At 47.4% G+C, this 26,491-nt stretch overlaps 1 protein-coding gene and 1 long non-coding RNA gene across 2 annotated transcripts in view; one reads left to right on the top strand and one right to left on the bottom strand.

Annotated features, from left to right (window-relative positions):
- Positions 1 to 15,577: 15,577 nt before the first annotated feature.
- On the top strand, positions 15,578 to 17,651 carry LOC146353094 (uncharacterized). The gene is made up of 2 exons (XR_014787975.1): positions 15,578 to 16,065; positions 16,119 to 17,651. It is a non-coding gene; the product is annotated as an uncharacterized LOC146353094 (long non-coding RNA).
- LOC146353093 (TLC domain-containing protein 4-like) overlaps positions 16,046 to 26,491 on the bottom strand; it is a 31,917-nt gene continuing 21,471 nt past the window's right edge. Inside the window, exons 5-7 of the mRNA XM_084835686.1 lie at positions 25,289 to 25,383; positions 22,743 to 22,816; positions 16,046 to 21,987 (exon numbers count right to left, since the gene is read on the bottom strand). Of these exons, the coding sequence (XP_084691812.1) occupies positions 21,696 to 21,987; positions 22,743 to 22,816; positions 25,289 to 25,383 (461 nt within the window). The 3' untranslated portion in view covers positions 16,046 to 21,695. The remainder of the gene's footprint in view (positions 21,988 to 22,742; positions 22,817 to 25,288; positions 25,384 to 26,491) is intronic.

The raw sequence follows: 26,491 nt of genomic DNA, 5'->3' as shown, positions 1-26,491 counted from the left end.
AGAGAAAACTCTCTGGAAAAGACCCTGATGCTGGGAAAGACTGAAGGCAAAAGGAGAAGGGGACAGCAGAGGATGAGATGGCTAGATAGCATCACTGATGCAATGAATATGGACTTGAGCACGCTCCGGGAGAGAGCGCAGGATAGGAAGGCCTGGCGTGCTATGGTCCATGGGGTCACAAAGAGTCGGACACGACTGAACGACTGAACAACAACAACCACTGGTTTAAAATTCATGTTCCATTCACCATCCCAGGGACATGGGACATGTTTTTATACTTATATTTTGTAAGCCACTTTGAGCAACTCATTTTTGGGAGGGGAAAGGTGGGGTATAAATTCCTTAAAGAAATAACAGTGAATAATCAATGGAAATTTTTTTTTTAAATGCTTGAAAGTTTTACTCTGTACTTCACTCATTCGTCTTTTAGTACCAGCCAATGATACAGCTGGTGCAGGCCAATACGTTAAATATGTGGTCCCACCAGGAATATTTCTTGATCTCATTGGAACTGTGCTCTTCCAGAAGTCTCATACACTTCAGTGCTGCTTACACAGCTGTGGTTCCCAATGGGCTGCATCCAAATGATTTGGAAAGATGAATGACAGTAACAACTGGCCTTGAAGCCTGAACAAAGATAAAAGTACTGGGGTGGGTGGGGAGATTCTTCCCCCATATACACATATCTGAAATCCCAAAATGTGACAGCTTAGTGCCAAAATGGATGTGATGTAGTAGATCTGTAATTGGATCTCCCAGCTAGATTTGGGCAGCAGTGTTTGGGGAAGGGGTGCTTAACCTTTCCCTCTGTACTACTTTCCCCATCAAAGTCAACCCCCTCTGTTAAGTAGCTATTAACAACTGAATAGTTGCTTCAGGGGAAGGGGATTGATTGGGAAAACAGTGCAAAGGAAAGGGTTAAACATCCCTTTCCCCAGCACCAATACTTCAGTCCAATTGTGTGTGTGTGTGCGTTCGCATGCGCGTGTGTCCCAGCAGCTTCTTTTAAGTTTAATTTTTTAAAAAATTGGGAGATCCAATCATGGATTATGTGTACTTCAGGGAGAGATTCAACCCATCCCAAAAGTACTTCCATACTTTTACCCTTGTATGGGCTTTAAAGCCAGTTTCACTCTCATTCATATCCAAATCATTTGGATGCAGCCTCAGAAAATTTACCGAGAATTTCTTCTTCACCTACTACCACCACCAAGACCCCACGTGGGCTGTACCTACTATCAAAAGGTAGTTTGAGAGTAGTTTTTAATTCTCCAAATATTACCTTCAGTGTAAACTGGTTTAGAAATGTACACACAGCCTGAGATTTCTTGAATAAGTTAGTGGTATTTAGATACATTGGGCAGTATCCTATATTGCTGTTGTGCTCCCACTGTTTCTTTTGCACCAGCAGGAGTGACCACTTGTTCAATAGGGATTTTGTGGTTCTAAAAGTAAACCTGGAAATGATCGGAACAGGCCAGTGGAGCTCCCTACTACAAACTCTGCTGACCTGCCCTGCTCTGGAAACCAATGTTTCCGCTAGCTTTGGGTTGCTTGTAGAGCTGCAAAATCCCTGTTGTGCTAGAGGTCGCTCCTGCAGGCGTACAAGAACCATTGGATACTGCCTATTTATTGTCCAGACAGGACCCTCACACTGCTGTTGCTTGAATTCAAAAAGTAGTTTGGGGATTGGCTGCAAGAGACATTGAAAGGGATAAACTTACCAGTGCTGCACTGTTTCCTCGCACCCCAGGTTCTGAAATGTCACCATGGTGTGTTAAGCAGAGAATTGGCCATCAGTTTTACTTGACTGCTTACTCATGAGCAACAATGGCCAGTCAATTTTTCTGGAGCTAACTGAAGATACTAGGTCAATGGCATTTGATAGCTAGAAGATGTTTCTTGAATGAGCATAGATGGCTGGGGGACTACTAATTAGGACAGCCTGACACACACACAGTTGGGCAGGGCTGCAGAAACAGTTTATTTATCTGATTTGTACCCCATTTTTCTACCAAGAAAAATGGCACTCAAGGCGGAGAAGTCTTGAGCTTTGAAGATGTCTGAAAAGAAGGATCGGGGGTCCTAGTGTTTTTGAAGGAATAGACTAGTGGTGTATGTCTGAGTACTTGACTGATTCCCAGACAAGCTCAACAGACAGGGGGTGCTTCCAGATGGAGGGCTCCTAGCACTACCATCTGGCTTGCTGTGGCTTGTCGCGTTGTGCAAACCCAGGCAGGAGGGGGTGTTTCAGGGTTAGACAACCCTCAAAATACTCATGGCTTATTTTAGGGTTATTTGAAAGTTGTCTAACCCTCAAACAACCCCTGCCACCTGGGTTCACATGGCTCAACAAGCCATGGCAAGTGGGACACACGTGGAGGCCTGGCACAAAGAACAGCCCCCTGCCAGGTAATTAAGCCACTGTGGGCTGGCATGTCATGTGAACCAAGTAATCATCTGGACCCCCTGCAACATTCTGTGAATGAGGCAGAGCACTGGCATGATAAAAGCCACATCTGGAAGCACCCACGGTGGGAACTGAAGACAGGGCCTTCACAGTGGTGTCCCCATGGTTGTGGAACCAGTGGTTCAGTCAGGTAAATTTAGACTCTGGACTTAATGGTCTTATGAGGGAATCTCTGTTTAGATGGTAATGTGTATTATTTCTCTTACTTCAAAATCTGCTAAGCCACCCCTACTGTGTTTGGGCGTACCCCACTCTTCCCATGCTCATTCGGTTGAGTGGAGCCCTGGGCTTCTGCCTCTGTCTCCAGGGAGATTCATCAAACCCCCTGACTTTCTGTTTTAAGAATGGAAAGCTTTTTATTATTTCTTGCTGTGTTTTTACTGGTCTCTGGTTTTCAACTGCTTCCATATTGATTGTATTGTTGTAGTATTGGTTTTGTTTGTTTTTAAACTGCATTTATACCATTTTAGTTGCATTGTAGGCTGCTTTGTGAAGGAGCTAGGTATAAATACCTAAATAAATAAATATTTGTAAATAAAGAGATAACCAGAAACACCATGTCTCCAGTGTACTCTCATCACAAAGGAAGTAGATCTTTTATTTATTTACCTATGAAATTTGTATCCCACTTTGCCAAAGTGCAAAGTACTTTATGCAAGAAGAAATAATAGTTAAAATCAAAATAACATATTAAAAACAATAATGAATAACTGTTCAGATTCAACAAATGTTGCCTCAAAAAAGTACCCGACTAATGGGGTCACCAAGCTATACCAGACACTAGGAGCATTTCTCCTATAAACGGCGTGCAGGCACGCACTTTTCCTTATGAACAGCAACTTGGTGATGACTTCGCGGTGCAGACTGTCTTCAAGTGTACAGCAGTACAAATGACCACACAGAGCGTGGCACCAAGACTGCTCCGTCTGGCCTGGCCGCTGATCCCCTCCACACATTCAGGGCCCTACACATGCCAACCCAAACTACATAGGTTCCCTATGCCTGATCCTTCTGCTCCTTATTTGCAGTTGCTTCTAGAAACCTATGATGTAAAAGTGAACTTTGATGGGGCCTGGCCCCAGTACTTCCCTGGGAACTGGGCAGGAGGTCCAGTCAGCTATCTTTCCACAAGAACACAGGTCACGTTCCTTAGCAACCAGTGGGGTTGGTGAGCTTACACAATTTGTATGAATAGGTGGCTTCACTGTCCTACTGTATTGAAGAGCCAAAGCAAGAGGAAAGAGCCAAATTATGTGATGGATTTACAAACCCCACAAGGGAATGAATCTCTCTCTCTCTCTCTCTCTCTCAGTTCTCAAGTTGTGCCAGCACAGTTCTGAAGAAGCTGGTTTGCAGGTGTGTCAAGAACGCACTGCTGGGTCCACAGTATCCTGGTCTGATATGAAAAGAAGCTTTGGATGGAGCATATCCGCTATACCATCAAGGAAAAACTGTGTCCATCTGACTGGAAGAATATTATAATAAATGACACTCAATGGTTTATTTATATCTCATTCTTCTACTAAAAGTGCCCAGAGCAGAGATGCATGAATGGACACTCATAGCCAGGCTCAGCATTCTGGAGCAAAGGGGGCTCTAGGTGGGAGGTGATCCTAAAACAGCACCCGTCGCTTCCAACTGTGCATCACAGGCAGGACCAGCCGAGGACATTTGGCCACCCTGAAGAATCCAGGCTGGGCACTCCAGGATCTCTTGCAGTTTTGCAGAGGATGCTGGGGCATCCCAGAGCAATGTCACAAAGGACCTCCTTCAGCGTTGCGGGAGATCCTGCACAGTATCCAATGTTAGTCCTACTTAGACTAGACCCACTGTAATGAACAGGAATTAAGTTAGTCATGACTAACTTAAGTCCCATTCATTTCAAGGGCTCTACACTAAGTAGGACTAACATTGGATACTACTCCTGAGGCACATTTGCTAAACTGCCTGATGCTTCTTCGATGGTAACCCTAAAAATGTTCTTGCCCTAAGCAGCCATTGGGACCCACCTGAGGCCTCAATCAGGCCTTTCCCCAGATGGCCCTACCCCTTTGCCCTGACCATCAATCATTCGGTGGCTTCCCGACTTTTGTGCAGTTCTTTCCCCATTCTAAAAGGTTGAAATGCTTCTCCTGAGGCTCAGCTGCTGGCAGTAAGAGCTCTAAGCTACACTGTGCTGGCATTTGGGGCCTGCCTCTTTTGCCTTTGGCCTGGTCCCTTTTTGCCTTTGGCCCTGCCCACTAGCGGAATATGGCCCCCAAGACCTTCTCTGAAACTGAATTCGGCCCTCAGGCTGAAAGAGGTTCAAGGCCTCTGGTTTACAGCCTTTCAGAATGTTACGAGATTGGAGCAGCCATTGTGGGTGTTGTTTCCCTGCAAAGCTGGGCTGTCTGCTTTAAAGGCTCTCGTCACATGTGGCTCCCAGGAGCCACATCCTCATCCATGTGCTTGCTCTACTGTGGATGCTAGTTACCATTACCCTAGCAGAGCTGGGCTGGTGGTAGAACCCAGGAGTTCTGGTTTAAAGGCTTCTCCCTCTGCCTCGTAAGTTTTCTAGAGAGGGGATGGGCAACTTCTGGCTCTCCAGCTGTTTTGGCCTACAACTCCCATCAGCCCTAGCCAGCACAGCTAATGGTGAAGGATCCTGGGAGTTGTAGACCAAGACATCTGGAGGCCCTGTTCTAAAGCAAAGAAGAGAATGCAGGAGGGCTGCCCCAACTCCATGCCAGCAAATGGAACAGAGGCTTGGCTCTCTTCCCCTTGCTCGAACTGCTGGTTTATACGCCCTTCGCCATCCTATTGAAGTAAGGTTTTCAACTCTGCACATCTGAACGTTTCTGGCACAGAGTTGAGGGAGGGGGAGGGCTGGCGGCTTTCATTTATCTCAGGACTGCTTTAAGTAATGAGCCAAACTTCTGGCTGTAGCAGATTGAGTCCTGCTCTTTACTTACCTTATAAGTCCAGCATCCTTCCTCACTTGCTTTGCTTTTCTGTTTTTTTCCTCCCCCTTTTCCTTGGCTGTCCATAAATCTGGTAACAATCAGAAGCAAGCAGCAGCGGGCCATTGAGACCATGCAGGCCAGAATGAGCGCACGGGGGAGGGCGGGAGCCTGCACGGGTGCCAGGTTCCACGGCACTTTTATAAACATGTTTGCCTTAAGCCAAGTGGTGCACATTTTCAGCCTTTATATGGGAAAGTAGCAAAGAAATGGGGCCTTGGAGAATCCTTGGAGGGCAGGGGCACGCTATTCAGACCCCCCACTCGTTAACAAGTCCTCAGGTTGGTGCTAGCTGATGCTGTGCATGGCAAGGGTGACATTCCTCCCCCACCCCACCCCCCCACTAATACATTTCAGGCTGACTGTTTAGCTGACCATGAAACGGGGAAATCAGAGTCTGTCTGTCCCCTTTTTCAGTTCTTTCTTCCCCATGAGGCCTCTTTGATTTAATCTCACGAAGTCCGGGCAACGTTTCGGGTGTGATGCAGAAACATGGGAAATGCCTAATTTCCCACTATTGGTCCCCCAGCTCTAAAATGGAAATAAGAGTGACCTACCTCACAGGGTTCTTAACAGAATGGATGAGATTAGGACATGTTCTTGCCAGCCCAAGGGACAGAGCCAGCAACTCGCTGGCTTGGAGCTTCTAACATTGCAACATGGTTTTCATACATGATGCTAAGGATGTCTATAAATGGTGTCTGTAAATCGACCCCACGTCTTGACTACTGTAATGTGCTGTATGTGGGACTGCCCTCCTGTGTCTTCTGGAAGCTGCAGGAGTCAGCAGAAAGATTACTGTATGATACATCTAGCAACTGCCATATAACACTGTTGTTGAAAGAACTGCACTGGGTGCCAATTCGCTGCGGGGCCAGGTTTAAGATTTCGGTATTAACCTACAAGGCCCTGAAGAAGTTGGGACCAGGATACCCGAGGGAATGCCACCGCAAGCATCATCAGAGGCCCTCTTGGTTGTGCCACATGCTGCAGATGTCCATCAGGCAACAACCAGGAAGAGGGCCTTTTCTGCGACAGCACCCACTCTCCGGAATACCCTCCCCCCAGAAATAAAAAAATGCACCAACTCTGATGTCAGTTCAGGTGCATGCTGAAGACTTCTTTATTCACCTTGGCGTGTGATGATTTTTGATGCCTGTCATTTTGAATCTCCCCGCCCTCCCCCTTTTCGGGGGATAGCCATTGGTTATGTCTTAGGATGTTTTAGTTCTATTGTATATTCATATTTAGATACTTGTATTACGGTTTTATCATTGTACACTGCCTGAATATGTTTTACATGACAGGTGGTATGGAAATATTGTTAAATTAGAAAAAAAAGAGGAAAGAGACACAGACATTTGATGCTTCCCGCATTAGCACCATTCACAAGTTCAAAAACAAGAGGCTAAAAGTTTTCTTAGTGTCACTTGCAGAACATCCTAGTGTTCTGGATTGGGGATCGGTCTAAATGAGCTTTCAAGGATTCCTGCCCCCTTTCACCTGGTGAACCTGTGAGTGTCACAGGGCTGGCCCAATACATTTGGCTGCCTGAGGCAAAGGGTGAGCTGCCGCCCCCTCCCATTCCATGTACAAAAGCCGACTGGGCTGTCACGTGAATCCTCCTTCAACGCTGGCGAAGGGACTATGTCCTCCACTGCACCTGAAGGCAAGAGACTAGCTTAAGAAGTGCAGGGCAGGCTGTGTGGCACACAGCAATCTCCGCTGACACCTTCCTGCCACCTCCCAGCATCTGCTGCCTGACTCATCTGCCTCACTTTGCCTAATGGTGGGGTCAGCCCTGGTGAAAAGAGATGGCTAAAATGGGTCAAACCAAGTTTAGCTTGGCAGATTTCCTATGTTACTGAGATTAGCTGAGTGGTGGCTGTCCTCAGAGATGGCCAGAGATAGACTGTTCTGCAGGGGGCTTGTCTTTCTCTTCCCCTCCCTAAGGAATGTGCTAACTGAGTCTGGGGTGAGAACAATAGAAGCAAGCTGTGTGTGTGCTGGAGGCAGTCGGTCCTAGACCTGCATCTGAAAAGGAGGCAGACAACTGACTTTTCTCTCTGCAAGAAATCCTATGGTGCCCTGTGCATCTGATGTAAACAGCAGGGAACTGTTGAAGTGTTAATGCTGTGAACCCCCCCTCTTATGCTCAGCCTGTATATCTATGTAAATAAACTTCATATCACAGAAATGCTAAGTCTCTAGTGACCTCCTTTGAAGGAAACTGAATCCTTGGTGAGTGCTGGAGCCCCTCAGACTTCTTACTGCCCAGAGGTGCGTTGCACATGCCTAACGCTATATTCCCCTTCTAATATGCACTATAACATAGGCATCTTTTAACTGAGGTGCCATACCATGCTGCTGTGTGGTGTGTGTGCATGTGTGTGAGAGACAGCATAAGTGTGGACAACATTTGCATGTGAAATGTAGGGCAGAGGTGCCATATTGTCCTTTGCATTTGTGCAACTTTGCATCTGAGCAAATTTGGAAACTAAAAAAAAATCCGATTCCTTCCATGGGTGGATGCCAGGATGACAGGCGCCTGACAATCCGCAAAACACAGACGGGACTGACTTTACACACTCCGTATATCCCTTGATTAGCGTTTTGTTGCTGATCTTGAACATGGCTTCAAAGTCACTTTCACATTCACACAGTGAGGTCAAAGGGTGGCAGAGGTGTAGATTCATTCCTTCAGGTCATATTTCTGAGTAGATTCCCTCTTTCAGGTAATTTTTCATTTTCATTATCTTTGGTTTTGATGTCTGTTTAATCAACTTTGTTTGCGTGATTATTAATTAGGACTGTAAACCCCAGTGCCACCTTTTAGGCAGTCTTTGGATGAGAGGAATACATCCTTCTTTTATAAAAAATATTATGGTTAACAACTCAGACTTTGGGAATAACTAAATTACCTTGTGAAGATCCCTTGTGAGCATCCCTTGTCCCATCCCACACACATCCACACATAGGCCCTGTGTCAGCACGCAGCACCCATGGGCAGCCCCCAGAGCCCCGGTGTTCCCGCAGGGCCAACCACTGTGCTGACATCTGTCCTGCTCCCCGAGCTGGGAAACTGGTTCTGGGGTGCCATTTTAATTTCCCACAATGCCCCAGAGTGTCACTACATTGGGAGCATTGCAGGAAATTAAAATATTAATTAATTAATTAAATTTATTAATTGCCCATCTGGCTGGTCACCCAGCCAGAGCTCAGACCCTGCTGCCCACCACTGATTGCAATGCTTCTCTGGGTGTGCCACTAGGTAAGCCTGCTGGGGCCCACTGGTGTTGGAGGGGTCCACCAAAGGGCCCTCTGCAGAGGGGGGCCCTCAAATCTGTAGCCAGCCCAGCACACATGTACCTATTTCTAACTACCCTGGGGAAAGAAAATGTTTGAAAGGTGGGATATACATTCCATAAACAAACAAAGCATGCACTGTTATGTCAGGAGGTTTGGCAGCATGGGGGTAGGGGCAGCCCCCTTCCTGGTTTAGCTTCCAGTTAGCCTACTGAGGATCTCGTGTAGCTTCCCCTTCTTGGGTCATTTGATTTGGGAGCTTGCCTGATCCTGTAAAGATAACAGATGGAAGGAACCAAGAGGAATGACAGGGTGAGGTTATTATGCCTGGCCGGAACAGGACCCTCCTTTGGATGCAAACAATTCAGCTTCACAACAACCTTGTGATTTGGTCATTGTTTTTGTTCCCATTTCACAGTCATGGTTAGACCACACCAACAGAAGTGCCTTGCTGGATCTGACCAAAGTCTGACTTTCTGATTCCAGCAGTGGTTAGCCAGATGACTCTGAGCTCATGAGTAGGGCATGGAGATGATGGTCCTTCCCTAAAACCTTGGCCCAGCTCTAGGTGCTCAGAGTTCTACTGCCTCTGCACACAGAATTTGCCTAGCCAGGAAAGACAGGCGGAGGGTCAACCAATTCTGTATCAAAGTGGGAAACTGATCTCCGGTCTACCAACATGCTCTCAATTCACTGGTCCTCACAGATGCTATTTGGCTAATCTCAGATGGTCTGATCAAGCCTCATGTGAGTCTTGAGAGTCATCAGCATAGCATGAGAGGGTGGATTCAGATGACCAGTTTCTCCATCATGCTGTGAGGTTTGCATAGACCTAGGTGCCTGAAAAGGAGGGCGAGGGGAGGACAGTGTAAGTTTGAAAGAGGGTTATTTTATGTAAGTATGATACGGTGCCAGTCCTAACATTTAAAAAGCCCAAAGCACAGGCAGCCCACCTGAACTAAGAAGAAAGGAGTAAGACTGAGAGCTGGTCCAGCATACATATGTATGTGTGTCAGGGAAGCTGTGAAGTCAGGTTTACACTGTTAGCGAAGAAATGGTGAGACTTCTGTTAAGAATGTTACATGTGTCTTCACTCTTCAAAAGTCAAATCCCAGAGGTATATATACATAGAGATAGACGTAAAGGTCCCTCCCCAATTAAACAGCTCCACCATACTTCAAACTCTCTGGGGCTGTTACTATGCCCATATTAACATATTTTATTATTTAATGTAAAATAAAAATGAAAGAAAAAAAGAATGGTAATGGAAACAAGTTTGAGCTTAATTCCACTTACAGGAAAACGGATTCTCTGGTAATCTTGCTATAGAGTCTTTGCTAGAAAAAGAAGCTAATATAAAAGGGCCAAATGAAACTAAATGATATGAAATAGAGAGCTTGCGAGTTAAACCCTAACAACAGAGTTTTAGAAAAGAATCAGAGATGATACCAGGGCCAATGAGCATGGACATTTTTAAGGTGGAACGTGAACATGTATTATATTTATTTATTTATTCATTTCATTTCTATACCGCCCAATAGCCGAAGCTCTCTGGGCGGTTCACAAAAATTAAAACCAAACAACACACAATAAAACAATTTAAAAAATATAGAAGATTAAAACCACAATATAACAATACAACCATAATATTTTCAGGGTGTGGTAACATACCACAGAGGAAAGCTTTTGTAAGGCCATGTGAAAATTGAAACTGAGGAGAAAGAAAAGTCACAAGAGGGTGAAATTTCCACAACTCTCTCTCAGTCAGATCAATAGAGCACAGGCCATGCCTGATTATGGCCCCTAACCCTGGTCCCATCCCCTCCAGTTAAAGGAGCTGAGGGAGCAGCATGGCTGGGAGCGCCACTGCCCATGAGAGGACATGTTAGTCTGCCTGAGCGAGAGGAACCAGTGGTGCCATTAAGCATCAGCCACGTTCACGTGACAACTTTGGTTGGATCACCTTTCCCCAACCTGGTTCCCTCCAGATGTGCTGGGCTGCAACTCCCATCATTCCCAGCCAGCATTCCCAGTGACTATGGTGGCTGGGAATGATGGGAGATTGGCCATACAGCTGGGAATGATGGGTGTTGCAGTCTAACACATCTGGAGGGCATCAGATTGGGGGAGGCTGGTCTGGATCATGCCTAATGGTTCTTCAAATGAGCCCTTCAATTACATTAGTTTCAGGTGGCCTACGTGGCTTGCTACACATGTGGTACAGAAGGTTAAACATATTTTAATATCACAGTATCTAATACAGCATGTACTTTGCATTTAAAATATCTCAGGTTTGGTCTCCAGTTAAGCATTTTCCTGAGCAGGGCCAGCAAAAATCTCTGCCAGAGATATGGGAGAGGCACGGCTGTTTAGGGTAGACCATAGGTGGATCATGGGTCTGTGTTTCAGGCAGGTCCTTCTGTGTGTTGCATCGGTCCACCATGTAGCACCCACATAGTTAACTCCAGTCGCCCTCAAAGCTCACTGTGTCACTTGGCACATACAAACTCATCAATTCCTGAGGGAGCTGCTGGGAGTTTAATTTTTGCTGATGATGTGAAGCTGGGATGCATGGCGGCTGAATCAGAGCTTCCCCCTCTTCCCCCCGCTGAATGCTGCATCTTTACTAAGAATGAGCATTTCCATTTATAGAACCCTGGCGGTTGGGTTGACGTCACCCCCCACCCCCCGCCTGGTAAACACAGCCTCTGTGTGTGCGTGTGTGGTGTGTTGCTTTCCAGGGCAGAGAACAAGACTGCTACCGGCTCGCTACTGCAGCATCCCACTTGGCAGGGCCACATGGTTGATGTCTAGTGCTTCAAATGATGTGGCATCCACGGCTCCTGGAAAGAGCTGCTGGAGGAGTGAGGTCATCATTCGGGATCTCCCGTGCAAGGAAAGGGAACCCACAGGGTGACTGTGCCGTTCCTTTGCACTGCTGTGGGTGGCAGCAGGCAAACTGGCCAGTGTGCCAATGCTTGCCATGGATGGCACACAGACAGGTGGCAAGGCTGAGGAGGCTGGGGTGAACTGAGTTATACAGAGAGGCAGATGAGAGGGGTAAAATCTACCATCCCCATGGTAAGGTATGCCAAATGCACTACCAAAGGATTCTGGGTAGCAGGGATTGGCTAAACTGGTCAAAATGTCAAGAACGCCCCTGCTGCTACAGGAGAATATATTCTACTTACTACTGGCTCTAGAGAACATTTTCCAGCTGCCCCTACAGGCTCCTGCCCATGCGTAAAAAATGTTCTCAGTCTTCCCAGCTCTTCGGGGGCTACCCCACTTGCCAAACAGCTGGTCTTCTTGTGGGCACCACACACTCCTCTTGCAAGGCATTCCAGTGGTTGATTCAGGGGCAAATTCCAGTCTAAAGGTTTGATGCCCTCTTCTTGCCACTGTCTCTCAGGGTGCTTCCAGATAAGCCTTTTATTCTGCAATTACGCTGCCTCATCCACGGAACTTTGCAGGGGGCCCAGGTGATTATTTCAACTCTCCCATCTTTTCCCACCTCTTCTTCCATCTTTCTTCTTTCCATTAAGGAAGGAAAGCCAGAATAGCTGAACAAAATATTTTGATTAGTAATGTTGGGAGCCAGCTTGCCTGGTCTCCGTTCTTTCTGCTTTGCCAAATTTGTTAGGTGAGTTACAGTTCCGGGCACTTCTACAGGTATGGATTGCCTGGCCATATTTGAAGGGCACGTTGATGGCCCAGGAATGGTATGAACAGGAAGAGACGCAATTCCTTTCAAAGATGCTTAATAGGTTTAACAAAGTACATAAGAAAGACAAATCCTTCTCCAAAGACATCTGCTGAGTAGTGAAGAATGGGTTAGGCTGGGGAGGATGTTGCCAAGTTTGCAACCAAGTCCAAGACAGGGAGCCTTAAAAAAAATTACGTATTTATTCCACCTTTCCTTCAAGGTGGCATACATGGTCTCCTCCACATTTTATCCTCACAACAGTCCTGTAAGGCAGGTTAGGCAGTGGATGTCATGAATGAGTTGGGATTTGAATCCTGGCTTCTCCAGCCCTACGGTGCTTCCAGACAAGGCATTTATTGCGCCATCGGCCTACTGCATTCACTGACTTTCACAGGGGTCTAGACAACACCATCTTCCACTCATAACTCTCCTGTGTTGTCCCACTCCTTCTTCCATTCTTTTCCTTACTGCAGAAAAACTGTTAAGGAGGGAAAGTCAGAATTGTTACACAATGGTAGCTGAGAACCTGGCAGCGTTTAAGTCAGGAAACTGTGCAGTCTCAGATAATTTGAGGAAGTATTTTTCTCTTTCCCTTTATTTGAGACTCTGGAGCACTCTCGTTAACCAGAAAATATCAGAAGAGCCAAATACACATAAGCGTTCACAGTGTTGTGCATATGTTCACTCATGCTCTTAAATGTATGCAAGTGTAAACATTATGTGTGCTCTAATTACAAGGTTGAAGTTGTTTGTGCTGGGAGCCGGGGGGAGATGGAGAGAGGTGGCAAAATCATAGGAAATATCCTTCCAATGCAAAGTTTCAGGTCACTTCAAAAGTGGCTGGGGTGGGGCATCACCAGCCATTCCTCTTCCACTGACAGATGCTGGAGGAAATCAGTGAGTTTCTACCCTTGCCATTTAGGGTAGGGTTGCACAGCCATGCTTTGTTACAAGCCATCCTCAAAGCGTCTTCTTTTGTTTCCCCTGTGCTTCTTTGCTCTTATTTCAGACTACAGAAAACCTGACCTTAAAAAAGAAGAGAAATGGTAGGACAGTAATGCCTTCTTCCCAGATGTAGTTCACCTCCCATCTTTTATAAGAGGTATGGTTTTGACACGGGCATTGACATTTCAGGTGAGCCTAACCCCACACATTTATACCTTGGCATGCCCTCACCGTTGCCATTTTGGTAGGTGCCATTTTAGCCGCATCTTTTTTGAACTGATCTTCTAATTTGTGGGGGGGTTGTCTATAGTTTAAAAATTACGAACTTGCACAATAGCACTGAAATGAACAAGCATTAATTGAAAAAAATGTTTTGAAACATGCTCTCTTCTGTCATTCCAGGCAGTGCCATCTTTGGGTTAGATCCAGCATTGTGATACAGTAAGCGGAGACTTTTGCCCCCTCTCCTCCTCCCCTGCAGCCCCCCATGCACCCTACAAATCTGTTCCGGAGGGTCCCCCAACATTCCAGAAAAATGTGCAGGGTGCGTGAGGGGGAGGAGAGGATGCAGATGTGTTTTCACAAGCAATAATCTCCACTCACAATGCTGGATCCAACCCTTAATTTTTGGTTTGGTTATTTTTTCTTCTCTTTGTTAACATCACTGAAATAATGGTGCAGTGGCACCTAAGTAAACTGCTAAGTAAGCAGTTTAGCACAACTGTTAACAAGTATTTAAAAAAATGCCTGGGGGCAGGGGGAGGGAATGGTTTAAAAAACGGCAGGCTCAGGTGAATGTTCCCTTTTCCGTCCATAGGGCTATGTCATGCTCACTAGTGTGGATGCAATTTAGCAGGATGTACACATACAAGCACTTTAATACCAGCACCCCAAAGTGTGGGAAATCAGTTACGCTTGTAGCTTACAGGGGAAGAGCAATAACTGGGTAGCACTAGGCATCGTCAGTAGGGCAGCCCCGATTGTCTCTTTACAGCCCCAGATAAACCAGTAAGGGAAGTTATTTCTCTGAATGGGCCCAGCACCATCTGCAGCACTTCCTTTGCAACGTTCCCTATTTCCAGAGGCAGAGCCATGCTAGTCTGTTGCTGCAAGGACAACAGAAGAGCCACGTGACACCTTAAGAACACATATTTATGTATGCAAAGTACTTTGAACACATAAAAAGTGTGATATAAATGTTTCTGCTGCTGTTAGCACTTTTAGTTGAAAGGCGCTCTCTGTCACTCAGAAGCTTTACTGGCTACACTCACATAAAGAGTAGCCAGCAAAAGCTATCACTTTACCTGCTGTGTATATTATTCTCCTCTTCAGGAACCGACTTGGTGGGATAAAGCGCCTTGCCTGTACAGTCCGTTTTGGCTGGAAAGCTGTCCCTTTTGCTCCTCTCTGCTTCATTCCATAATGCACTGCAGCCACTTAGTTTCTAAAGCTAATTCATTTATACTCTTTCCTCCCTGCTCCCAATTGGTGAAGAAGCTGCAGAAATGTCCAAGGTTTAGAGGATTCAGACTGGGCAACAAGCCAGGCTGGTCCTGCTGTTTAGAGATGGTTTCGAAATTCTGCACGTTACTACAACAGCCAATTAATTCTATATCCTCTGGATATAAACACTCACTTTGCCACCGCCTCTGATGCCGCACAGAAGTAATGCTTGAGGTTGTGAGGGTGGGGGGAGGGAATAGGGTTGGGCTAATTCAGCCTTCCCCAACCTGGTGCCCTCCAGATGTTTGGGATAATTACCAACATTCCTAATGATGGGCCATGCTAGCTGGGGTTGAAGTCCAAAACACCTGGAGGCCATGAGGTTGGGGAAGGTTGGGTTATATACTGTCTGCCAGTTGTTTTATTAGCAGCAGTACATCTACCCTCTTGGGTTCTGGATGTATTGGCCTGGGGTGATGTCAGATTCCCCCTCATTTTCATGTTGCGCAGGGCGAGTATCCATGGCTGAGCACACCAGGTGTAAGTTGAGAAACCCAGGGGAGAAATGCAATGAAATACACCTTCAAGGTCCAGCTATCCATATATGGTACATGCATACTTCTCTGTGTATCCAGCCACACAGCAGACTGAAATGTAAACATCCACAATACTCAGATGCACGCACATACAGAGACAAGAATGGAGAGAGGAGACTAAAATTTAATAAATTAATCTTATTTATTATATTAACACTCACTGATTCCAGTTAATTAATGGAGGTTAGAAAATTACAAACACTGCATAGGTGAGGATTCAACCATTCTATAAATTGCAGGAGAAAATCAGCAACAGAATTTCCACTGCAGGAATATGGGGAATAGGTTTGTTCGGAGCAGAATGATATATGCCATCAGCTGTACCCATCCTAAGAAATTGAGGGTGCTTTTCAGACTTCTGGGGTGATGCTGAGCACTTGGCAAAGCCTTTTAAGGCACAGTTTTGGGAACAAACCTCTCACCAGCTTCTTCTAAAAATGACTGCTCAACTTTCCCAGCACCCAGGTAGTTTTATAAGAATGTAAGAAATAGCCCGAGTGTATAAATTCTTATTCAAATGTGCCCAAGATGTTTAGCACCTGGTGTCAGTTGGTTTGGTTCAGAGCAGTTGTAGGGCACAATCCATCAGGAAATTCTTCTGTACAAACCCCACTGAAATTAACGAAAGCAGCATTTCAATGGGGCTTGCGCAGGTAAACCCTGTAGTGGTTTTTAGCCTTAATAATGGAATGATTTCTCTCTACAGCAGATCACCATCATACTGTGATGATCTGCTGTCCAGGCTAGGATCCATTAAAGGTTGAATGGTTAAGGGCCTCAGTCACTGAAAAGGATCAGCACAGTGCAGGGAGAGATATGTCATTCCAAATGTTTGGCAATCCGACATCCGAAAAGAAAACCACATTTTTAATGAAAGCTAAATATTGACCTGGGGCTGGGAGCCAAATGGGCCCACAGCTCCATAGTCACCCAGTTACTCACCAGTGGCCTTGGGCAAGTCTCCTTCTCTCTCTGCCTTGGTTTGTCATCTGTAAATAGGAATAGTGACCTCCCTAGCTTGGTTGCAGTAAGGGCAACCAAGATAAAATGATGCAAAACACTTTACACATTGCACAGCTAAAATAACATTCATCCAGTACAACAAAACAAGATGAACCCCTCCACCCCACCAGCCCACCTCCTGGGTCTGACCTGGCCTTCACAGCAAAGCTATCTTTGTGAGATTTGCATGAGGGAAAAGTTCTGTAGAGTAAGAGGTGGAAAGGGTGCATAGTGGGAAGTGTACATAGTGCAGCATGGATCTCTGGCCACATTTTGGTGCTGTGCTCCAATGACTTAGGATTAAATTAAATCTCTACCTGAAATTTCTTCTCAGACTTTGGCCCATCACTGCACAGTCCCTATGCCTGGTGAAGTTTATATCCACTGGCCTGGTACAATGGGAGTCAGGGGAAGGATCAGCATCAGGATTAGTGCAACGCTTGCAGTGATCAAGGAAGGGAGTGTGTGCGCTGAGAACCTGGCAAGCCGCACGCTAAGTATCAGAACATGTCTGCGTTGGGGAGAAATCTGCTGCTGTTCTGTGGTTAGTCCTCACTAATGTAGCCTCACATGAGATCTACCTGCCATTGGCAGTCCACAGTTGCATCTTTATTTCACCATACAGGAATGTGTTTACAAAGGAATGGTACACATTTTCCACCTCCTCATGACATTTCCCACGCAACTCACCCTGGAGATTTCTGCCTGAAAGCAGCATGTTTGGTGGTGGCCCTGCAAATACACAATGTGTGACCTGGCAGTAAAATGGATTGGAATGGCTACTCCTCTTCCGTGTATGCATGGTGGGAGCAAAGGCAAATATTATAAATTAAATCAACCCTGCCTCATGGAGCTTGCTTTCGGAGCACAGCAGAAGTGTATATCCCATATTTGATTACAATCTTTTATATTTGACTGTGTAACACAGTGGTGTTTGATTGCCAAGAGACCTTATGAGATTTCATATTTGATGGAAGTCAAAACAAGCAAGAGATGTTAGCAAGACTAACTCTGCAATCCTATTGCAGCGTGGTGTAGTGGCTAGAGTATTGGACTGGGAGCCGGGAGGTCCGGGTTCTAGTCCCCTCTCGGCCATGGAAGCTCACTGGGTGACTTTGGGCCAGTCACAGACTCTCAGCCCAACCCACCTCACAGGGTTGTTGTTGTGAGGATAAAATGGAGGAGGAGGAGGAAAATGTACGCTGCCTTGGGTGTCTTACCAAAGGAAAAATGGTGGGATATAAAAGTAATAAATAAATAAATATGCATCTGTTCAGTGGGGCTTGCTCCCTACCTAGTAGAGCTTTCTTCAAACTGGTGCCCTCCAGATGCATTGGAAATGCAGCTCTCATCATCTCCAGCCAGCATGACCTTGCAGTGCACCTCTTGAGCCATCATCTGGGTGCCGCCACAGAGAAGCAAAGAGCTGGTCAGGCCCGTGGCTCCCTCTGCATGAGAGCTGCTGCCCCAGCAGTGCAGAAGCAAAAGTGCCTGGGCCCGGCTGCCAGAGTCCCTAGTTCACTTCCCCAACGTGGTGCCCTCCAGACATTTTGGATGACAATTCCTATCATCCCTGACCATTGGCCATGCTGGCTGGGAGATGATGAAAGCTGTAGTCCAACGGATCTGGAGGGCACCAGGTTTGGGAAGGCTGCCCTAGTGAGTGGTTCTAGGATGCTGCCTAAAGCGCTCCCATTTTGTATTCTGAAGTCAGAATTCACACTCAAAATGTGAATTTGAACTTTTGAATCCATCAACATTTCACATTCACATTTCAGCAGCAAATGGCGCATTTGGAAAAATGGTGAATTATTAGTTTCAGCTCTGTTTCTAATGAAAGGAATCAAGTCCTCTTCCTTTACAGATGAAAACACAAGCAGAGATGGAGGAGAGGGAAATCTAAGAAGCATACCTCTTTGTGCAAACATGTGGTTGATGTTAGTGCTTCCCAAGCTTTTCCCCTGAGCACCCAGGGCTGGTGCCAGAGATCAACATCCTCAGATACCTGATCACCCTCAGATACATCCTCAGATACCTGATAGCTTTTCCCCAAGCACCCAGGGCTGGTGCCAGGGATCAACATCCTCAGATACCTGCTGAGGCCCACACCCCGGCATCCCAGACCCTCCTGTTCTTCTTTGCCATCGCCTCCTGCTCACTCACCCACCTAGCCCAGAGGGAGACAGTGAGCGAGCAAGTGCCCACGGCGGAGAGGAGGGACCACAGCTGCCACCACCTGCTTGGCCTGATCCCCACGGGGGGGGGGAGTGTTGGCTACTGCTCCCTCCCCTCACCACTGTCGCCACTTGCTCACCCACCAGCTGTCTCAGGAGGGAGCAGGCAAACATGTGGCGCCTGTGACAGAGAGGAGCAGCAGTCCCCTTCTTTGCAGCCAGGAGACGCGGAGCTCACAGAGGGAGTCTTGCCCACAGGCTCCTCAAAACCTAGAGCCAGCACTGAAGTACCCCATCCTTCATGGGAATCCAAAGAGCAACCCCTAGCCCTGATCCAGCTAAAGTAAGTTGCGACCAAGTCCCACGAAAATCAATGGAACAAGTTAGTAGACATGTCACTTAAGCCCCGTGGCTTAGGACCAAACTAGGTGGGTCCTGGGGAGATCTGTGACTGGACCCTGGGAGATCTACGATCAGATTTCTAACAGGTATGGGTAGGTGGTGAATCCAATCGTGATGGTGGTGCAGGGGGAAGGGGCTTTTGACCACTCCAAACACTGCTTTCCCAGTTAACTCCCCGCACCTGCCCAAAGCTGCTCCACAAGGGAAAACATATATGTACCCCACTCCATGGCTACTATTAAACTGTTATAAAACAGTGGGAGATCCAATCATGTCTAGTTGCACCCTAAGTCATGAGTGTAGGAATAGTATACTATCTCTTTATAACTTGTTGAGTATATGTTGTTGGCACTAAAGATAACTTTAGCTGGATTAGACGTGTTATCTGTGGCAGGCTAATAATTGCTGGCTGTGCCACACGTGGACAGATGCCTCATGCACCAGTGTGGTGCAATGACCTCATTGTGTCACATCAGCACAGGAGGCATCACTACACGCATGGAACTTTCCACAAAGCAGGGGCCTTTTCTGGGCTGACTGAGCACTCTCTGAGTTCCAGCGAGTTCCCTGCCCAGTTCACTGCAGTTCTGCCATTGCTGGAATGCGGTGGCCAGTTTCCAAATTTGCCACTGAATACCAAATACTGCCAAAATTTGCCATCTCTTCGCATGACATTTCTGCCAGCCCTGATCCAGAACCAGTGCTTTCTTGCATACTGGAGAAAGGGTAGCCATTCTGCCAGAAATAGTTTGTCCCATTTAAATGGCAGCAGAAAGAAGGTCATACTGCATGTTTCTGCCGCTGTTTTTAAAGGCAGGCACGAGCCCTCTCAGTTTTGGGCTGGGTGAGTGCTCAGGCTCTTCTTAAGCCTGTTTAAAAATAAAGACAGACATTAACGATGGGAAGTATCAAACAGTGTCATTCCGCAAACCCAAACACCGCTAGCAGAGCTCTGCCGAATCTTCCCATTGCACAAATGATGGTGCATTACACTGGCGGTAGTGCAAGCATACCGTGCAGCCTATTGCACAACACGCTTGTGCAAACATAACTTTAGTTGGAGTTTCCTCTTGTGCACAGTTTGGAGCTTAATTTCTGCTAGCACAATGTCATTTGTGCTAGCAGAATGACAGATGATACTGCCCCAAGTTCGGAACGTGGCAAAAGGAGTGGGATGCCCATGACGTTCAGGAAGCCGTCATCCACAGCGCTACAATCGATATTGCAACTGATGCATAAGCTAGGGGTGAGGGGAACTCCATTCTCTGTGCCACAAAATATTGAAGTTTAGTTTCGGGAAGATGTGACGTTTCTTTACAAGCAGTGCTATTGTGAGGAGAGATGTCTAGATTCGGAGTGACAGATAACACCTGGGCAGTTCATTGTGGAAGGCGACTGCATACCTTGGATCCATCACCTGGCAACCTTGCAGCTCACTTTGAACATGTAGCTTTGCTCACCCCTTGTTCTACTGCTTTACTTTTGAGCTTTCACAAGAAAAATGAGCATGCTTCCAGAGAGCTCCTAGCACCAACTGTCAGAAGGCATTGCACACCTATTCTATCTTTTTTTTTCCTTAACAGATTTTTTCTTGTAAGAAAAAAAAATAAGAAATCACTGGGGGGGGGGAGCTACAAATAGAAGATTATGTCATCAGGATGCTCCATAAATTCTGTTCCAGTTAAGTTAGGGGAGTTATGAACTCTTGTGTTTTTTTACTTTAGTAGGTTCCCTGGGACAGTGTGTGTGTGTGTGTGTGTGTGGCGGGGGGGGGCTGTGTGAAGGAAACTCACCAATGGAACATTGACTTCCAACCTGACACGGCAGCATGAAAACACCTTTTGCCGCTCCATCCTAGCCCTTGTCCCACTATCCTGCCACATCCCACCAATGGGTCCCGATGACCCTCCTTTTGCAGTGCATCACTGGAAACAGTTGCCTACTCCATCCATTCACCCTTTTTCAGCTTTGTCCTTCCAACATACTCCTAAACTGCACCTAGGAGTCCTTGGACAAAATAGCAGCCATGGCAATATGGCTCCCATTTATTTCCCCCTTCTCGTCCTTCAGAGTATCCCTCCCATGAAGCTAGCCCCCCCTGCAACCCAGGAGGCAAGGATGCCCATTGATCCTGCTGATGGACTTACAGCTGAAACAGGTTGAATTCCGGTCACAGGCGGCTCCAGGAGTGCCACTTATTTAGCCACATGGAGTCCCATCCTAGCTGCCTTAAAACAAGCCCTGAGAAGCCCCAGCTGTGCCGTAAAACCAGGCAATTGTCGATCCAGCTGTATTTCCCTCCCCTCGCAGTGCGTGCCAAAGGATACTCTATGCTGGACATGCACCAACTTCAAAACTATGCAGCTCCAGCCATGCTCGACGCCACTAGAAGTCCATCTCCAGAACATGAGTGGATGTCACTCTCCAGCACCCAATGGCTGATTCTGGTCAGGATGACAAAGACTTCCCTCTGATGGAACAGAAAAGCAAATGCTCCAGCTGTGTGAATCCAGGCTTCCCTGGCCCAAGGGGTGGTCAGGGGCAGTTCCTATGGCCACTGGCCTCTACGGGAATGAGAAGGGGACGCCCAGCTTTTGTCCAGCAGGATGTAGGACTCTGTGTTCCTGGCCAAGTACGGCCACCTCTCCATCCTCAAGCTGCCTTGCGTGGCTCGGACCGACAGAAGGCTCGGTAGAAGCCACGAATGATGCGATACATCCAGACCACGTTGAGTACTTCCAAGGCAAGGCTGGGCCCGATCCAGGCCAGCTGGACGCCCAGGCCCAGGCGCTCATACTCAGTGGTCCCATACCAGGAGTAGACCTGTGCGTAGTAGCTGGGGATAGCAGCAATGCGCACCGCGAAGAACACCGCCACCATAGCCAGGCCGTTGGCCAAGACGAGCCGTGAGGAGCGCGGCTGGCCAGCTGCATCCAGGAACCACCTGAGGCAACACAGAGGGAGGAGAGCCAGATGCATATAACTGCCCCCAGGAGGTGGGCTAGTAAGACCCCAACCACCTCCTTGAGCACGGCCGTGGCAGAAAGGTCGCCCGCAGGATTATTACGGATCCCAAAGGGGATGTGGGGACCCAAACATTCAGTGGTGCGTGGAGGCATTAAATTGGTCATGGTTCCCCCAGGCAGGAAATGGCAGAGCCCTTTTCTCAGCAGCATCCTGACAAGTTAAGTTTGAACTGGAATCAATATCATGGATTTGAGAGTTTGCCCTCCGCACTCCTCATTACGCACTATTTGGTGGTAGTTGTGGGATACAAGGTTGCCGAAAGCAAGGCAACTCGGAGGCTGCTTGGCTGTGGTCCAACAAGTCAAAGAATAAGACAATTCATTTAGAAGCCAGAGAATCTCTCTTTTCATTTTTAGACTATATCGAATTTTCAGTCCTCATGGCTACTGAATACATGCCTGGCCACACAGAGGCTGGAAGGGGTCAGGGATGAGCCTTCCTTAGCTGTTACCACCATTGGTCTGAGTGCACAAGGAGCTTGAGATGGGGGCTCGTGAAGAGGGTGGCTGCCCTGTGGCTCTTGTGGAGGCCCGCAGATTCTCCCTGACGCCCCATCCAGCATGTCTCTCCCTGAAATACGGAGACGTGGGCCCACATATCCACTGGCTGACACAGGTTCCTGGGCAGTCTCCTGAACACACAACCCCTGCCTTGGTCCATCGATCAACTCACCGCAGGTTCACGAATGGCGTGGAGAGCTCAGAGAGGAGGCGGAAGTTGGCAAAGTAGGGCAGCACCCCACGGCTCTATGGGGACAGAAAGAAAAGCCCTGAGTTGCTGGCGTCATTGCCCCCAAGTCAGTTCCATAGGTCTTGCTCTTTCCAGTGGCAGAAGGCTTAGGTAGCAAGCAGAGGGGCCCCTCCTCCCACCAACAAGGAAGCCAAGCAGGGAGTGTTAGAGAGCAGCAGAGCAGAGGACCAACACAGCCAGAGCCACGGCTGCCACCCCATGCACCTTTGGCACCCTGAATCGTTGAAAACTGCATCAGTGCCACCCACAGGACCCTGCCTAGACTGTGCTGAACCAAAAGGCTTCCTTAATACCATTTCCTTTACAGATATGCCTGTTGGCTCATGACTAAGGTTGAATTCAATGGGTCTACTCCAACTGAACCTTGATTCCACCCATTATCTGTACCTATCCACCAGCCCTGTGAGGATGCAAGGCATGTGCAGCTTGACCGGGTTGGACTGAAAAAGCCCATCCTGGCAAGTCCCTTATATAGGCCTAATGCAGCCTTCCCCAAACCAGTGCCCTCCAAAGGTGTTGGGCTACAACTCCCACTATTCCCTCTCCAGGCATGCTGGCTGGGGATGATGGGAATTGTCATCCAATACCTCTAGAGGGCGCCAGGTTGGTGGAGGATAGGCTAACGTGTCAAGTGGACAAGTTCAATCTAGTGGGCCTCTCTCCTGCACAAGCCCCCTTGGAATGAATAGAGTCGCCTATTTTAGGAACCTCCGGATCAAGAGGGTTCTGGCTCTGACTGACCCCAAATGCTATGAGGGAGCTGGCCTGGCTGGGCTGTGTCTGTCTGTAGGAGAGCGACCACATGAGGGAATCAAGAGTTAGTACTGGCAGAAAAGAAAGAAGGCCAGAAAGGCTAAGGCAGGGCTGAGGGAACCTTTTTCAGCTCAAGGGCTGAATTCCATTTCGGAGAAACTCTGGGGGGCTACATTCCAGTGGTGCGCGGGGCCAAAGGCAAATAGGGCAGGGCCAAAACGCAAAAAAATACCAGCATATTGTAGCTTAAATCCAGTAACTGAGCCTTAGAAGAGGGATTTTAGACTGTGAGCCCAGGGGGCCTGGATTTGCCCCCAGGCCTGAGGTTCCCCACCTTTGGGCTAAGGAAATCAACAACGGGCAGGGTGGGAGAACCCTCAGCGGTGGGTTTAAGAGATATTAAATTGGTGGAAAGGTCAAGAGAAAACGGTGTTGGGGGTTGCCCACCAAACTAACGTCAGGAGCTGTGCTTACTTAGGAGCAAGCCCCACTTTGTTCAGAGGGACCCAATTCCGAGTAGGACAGCACATAATTGCAGCATGTTTACTCGGCAGGAATTCACAGGCCTTGGTTCCAAGGAGGTGTAGACAGGGTTGCAGTCTATCAGTCTCAAGGCCCAGAGTGGTGTCAATATTCCCATAATGCACTTCGCCCAGGTCCTATCTAAAAGGCAGGTGGCTACCGTGTGCCTATTTTACAGCTGAGGAATTGTGGCCTGAGAAAACTCCCCCCCCCCGCCCCTCCACCATTCCAGGCACAACATTCTCTGCCCATCACAACCCAGAACCATGAATGAGATGAATCTCTGAGATGAATCTGTCACTTCCACATTTCTGTTAGGGAAAACAAGAAGAACTCAACCATTTTGCAAAGGGTTCTTTGATGGAACAAGGAGTTAAACCCAGATTCGGAATGCTCAATCCCCCGTCCTAGAAAGGCGACACAAGGTCCCTCTCCCACTCCGTGCTTAAAGCACATCTTGTTTTTCTAGGGCAGCTTTCCCCAGCCTAGTGCCCTCCAGATGTCTTGGACTACAGCTCCCAACATCCCCAGCCAGCACAGACAGCAAGTCCTATCTGGTGACTGGGGATTATGGGGTATTGTAGTCCATTACATCTGGAAGGCACTGGGTTATGGAAAGTTGGTCTGGACTATGAATCTAAAGATAGTAACTGTCTTTATATTCCATTTCTCTAACAGCACCTCGGTCTCTTTAGGCTGCAATCCGAGAACACATACTGGGGAGTAAATCCCATTGAACTCAGTGGGAATTGCTTCTGAGTAAACGTGCTTCAGATTGCTTTTGCACAGCTCTTTCTTCTTGTTGTTGTTTTAAACCATTTAAAAGCTCCTGACGTAAGGACATGAAAAGTGAAATCAGGAATTCTCATGTCTATGGAAATTACATTTCTCCCCCTCCAGATTATTGGGATGGGGGAAGGAAGAGCTGGGAAATTCTCAGTCTTAGTGGCTGTCCTGGTTCTTATTATTTTCCCTGGCCTACATTCCAGACCTTGTTCTTTCTTGTTTTGATGGGAGCCAATTTTGGTGGCTTAGGATGGGGCAGAGGCCACGTTGCATTGACAGCTGCAGAGAAAGAGCAGAGTGAAGCATAGATTTGGGTGAAGCTTGGATATTTTTTTTTGGTTTTTTAAATGAAAGGATAATAAAGGAAAGTCCCCCCACAACAGCTCAAGGACTCCGGAACTACTAACCAACACGTATCCATAAGCGTATAGCGCCGCCAAGTGGTGGCAAACGAAAAGGGAATCTCCCAATGTCCTCCAGTAGCGCACTAGCAGCAACAGATCTAGAATTCAGAACACAGCACACACACACACACAAGGAGGTTTACTGGGAGATGAACAGGCAGGAAACAGGTTCAAGCAGAAGGGGGGAAACACTAACTAGGGTTTTCACAGTTTTCTCCTGGCCCTGCTCGGACAACACAGCTGCCTTACATGCAGAAATTTAGCAGGCAAAGCTTTTCCTGGCACAGAGATAAAGTAGTAGATAAAGTGCCCACTGCCTAGTTTCTTTATGTTAGGATGCTGTTAGCAACACAGGAGTATGGGGAATATTGGTCGTTTGGGAGCCAACATCACCTGCTCAGCAGCATTCAGCAATGTAACCAATTTTCGGTACACAAAAATACCCTCAACACATAGATTCGAATGTTTCACACATGCACGCACACACACCATCTGTCTGCTGAGGAGATACAGAAAACTACACTGTCACTATCATATCACAGCATCTGAATTATACTGAGAAATTCCAGACATCAGAGAGGCTGGATATGGATTTCAGCGCTGGGGGTACAATTCTTTCGTTCAACACAACTCCAAGCCCTTTCCATGGTCCTCCTGTATCCCCCCTCTCCCCTTTCTAACTTATGTCACCCTGACCCACAATTTCCCAGAGGCTCCAGTCCTTTGTTTAGCAAACCTCGCTGAAATCGGAACACAAAATCCCACACATTCTGGGAGGAAATAATTTCAGCTCGAGGAAAGCTTGTCAGAACCCCATAAGCAAAAAACAACATCTTGTCAAAAGTCAGGGCTAACAAACCACCCTCACTGCATCCACCAAATCTCTGTATGCAAACTTGGTTAAAACAAGACTCTTGGCTTTTTAGATGGTTTAGACAGCACCCTACCCTCAGAATCTCCATTATAACGAACGTGGTGGAAGACCAGGACTGGAGGAGCAGGTCTAGGCCACCCTTGGCTGTGCCCACAGCAACCACATTAATGAAGGATGCAGTCTTGTGGTGGTGAGGAGGCAGGGCCCTTACCTTTGGAAGAGGGTGTGGGTGGGACAGTGTGTTTCCAATAGTTTCCCCTTTCCTTCACCCCAAGAGGTACTGAGGGAGTTACACTGCCTGCTTCCCTCTGCTACAGTCCTGAAGAGAGGAG

This window comes from Heloderma suspectum, chromosome 2 (genome assembly GCF_057233095.1).
Source record: "Heloderma suspectum isolate Gila_16-S chromosome 2, 16-S_ref, whole genome shotgun sequence".
NCBI lineage: Eukaryota > Metazoa > Chordata > Lepidosauria > Squamata > Helodermatidae > Heloderma > Heloderma suspectum.
This window is presented reverse-complemented; position numbering and strand designations above follow the sequence as displayed.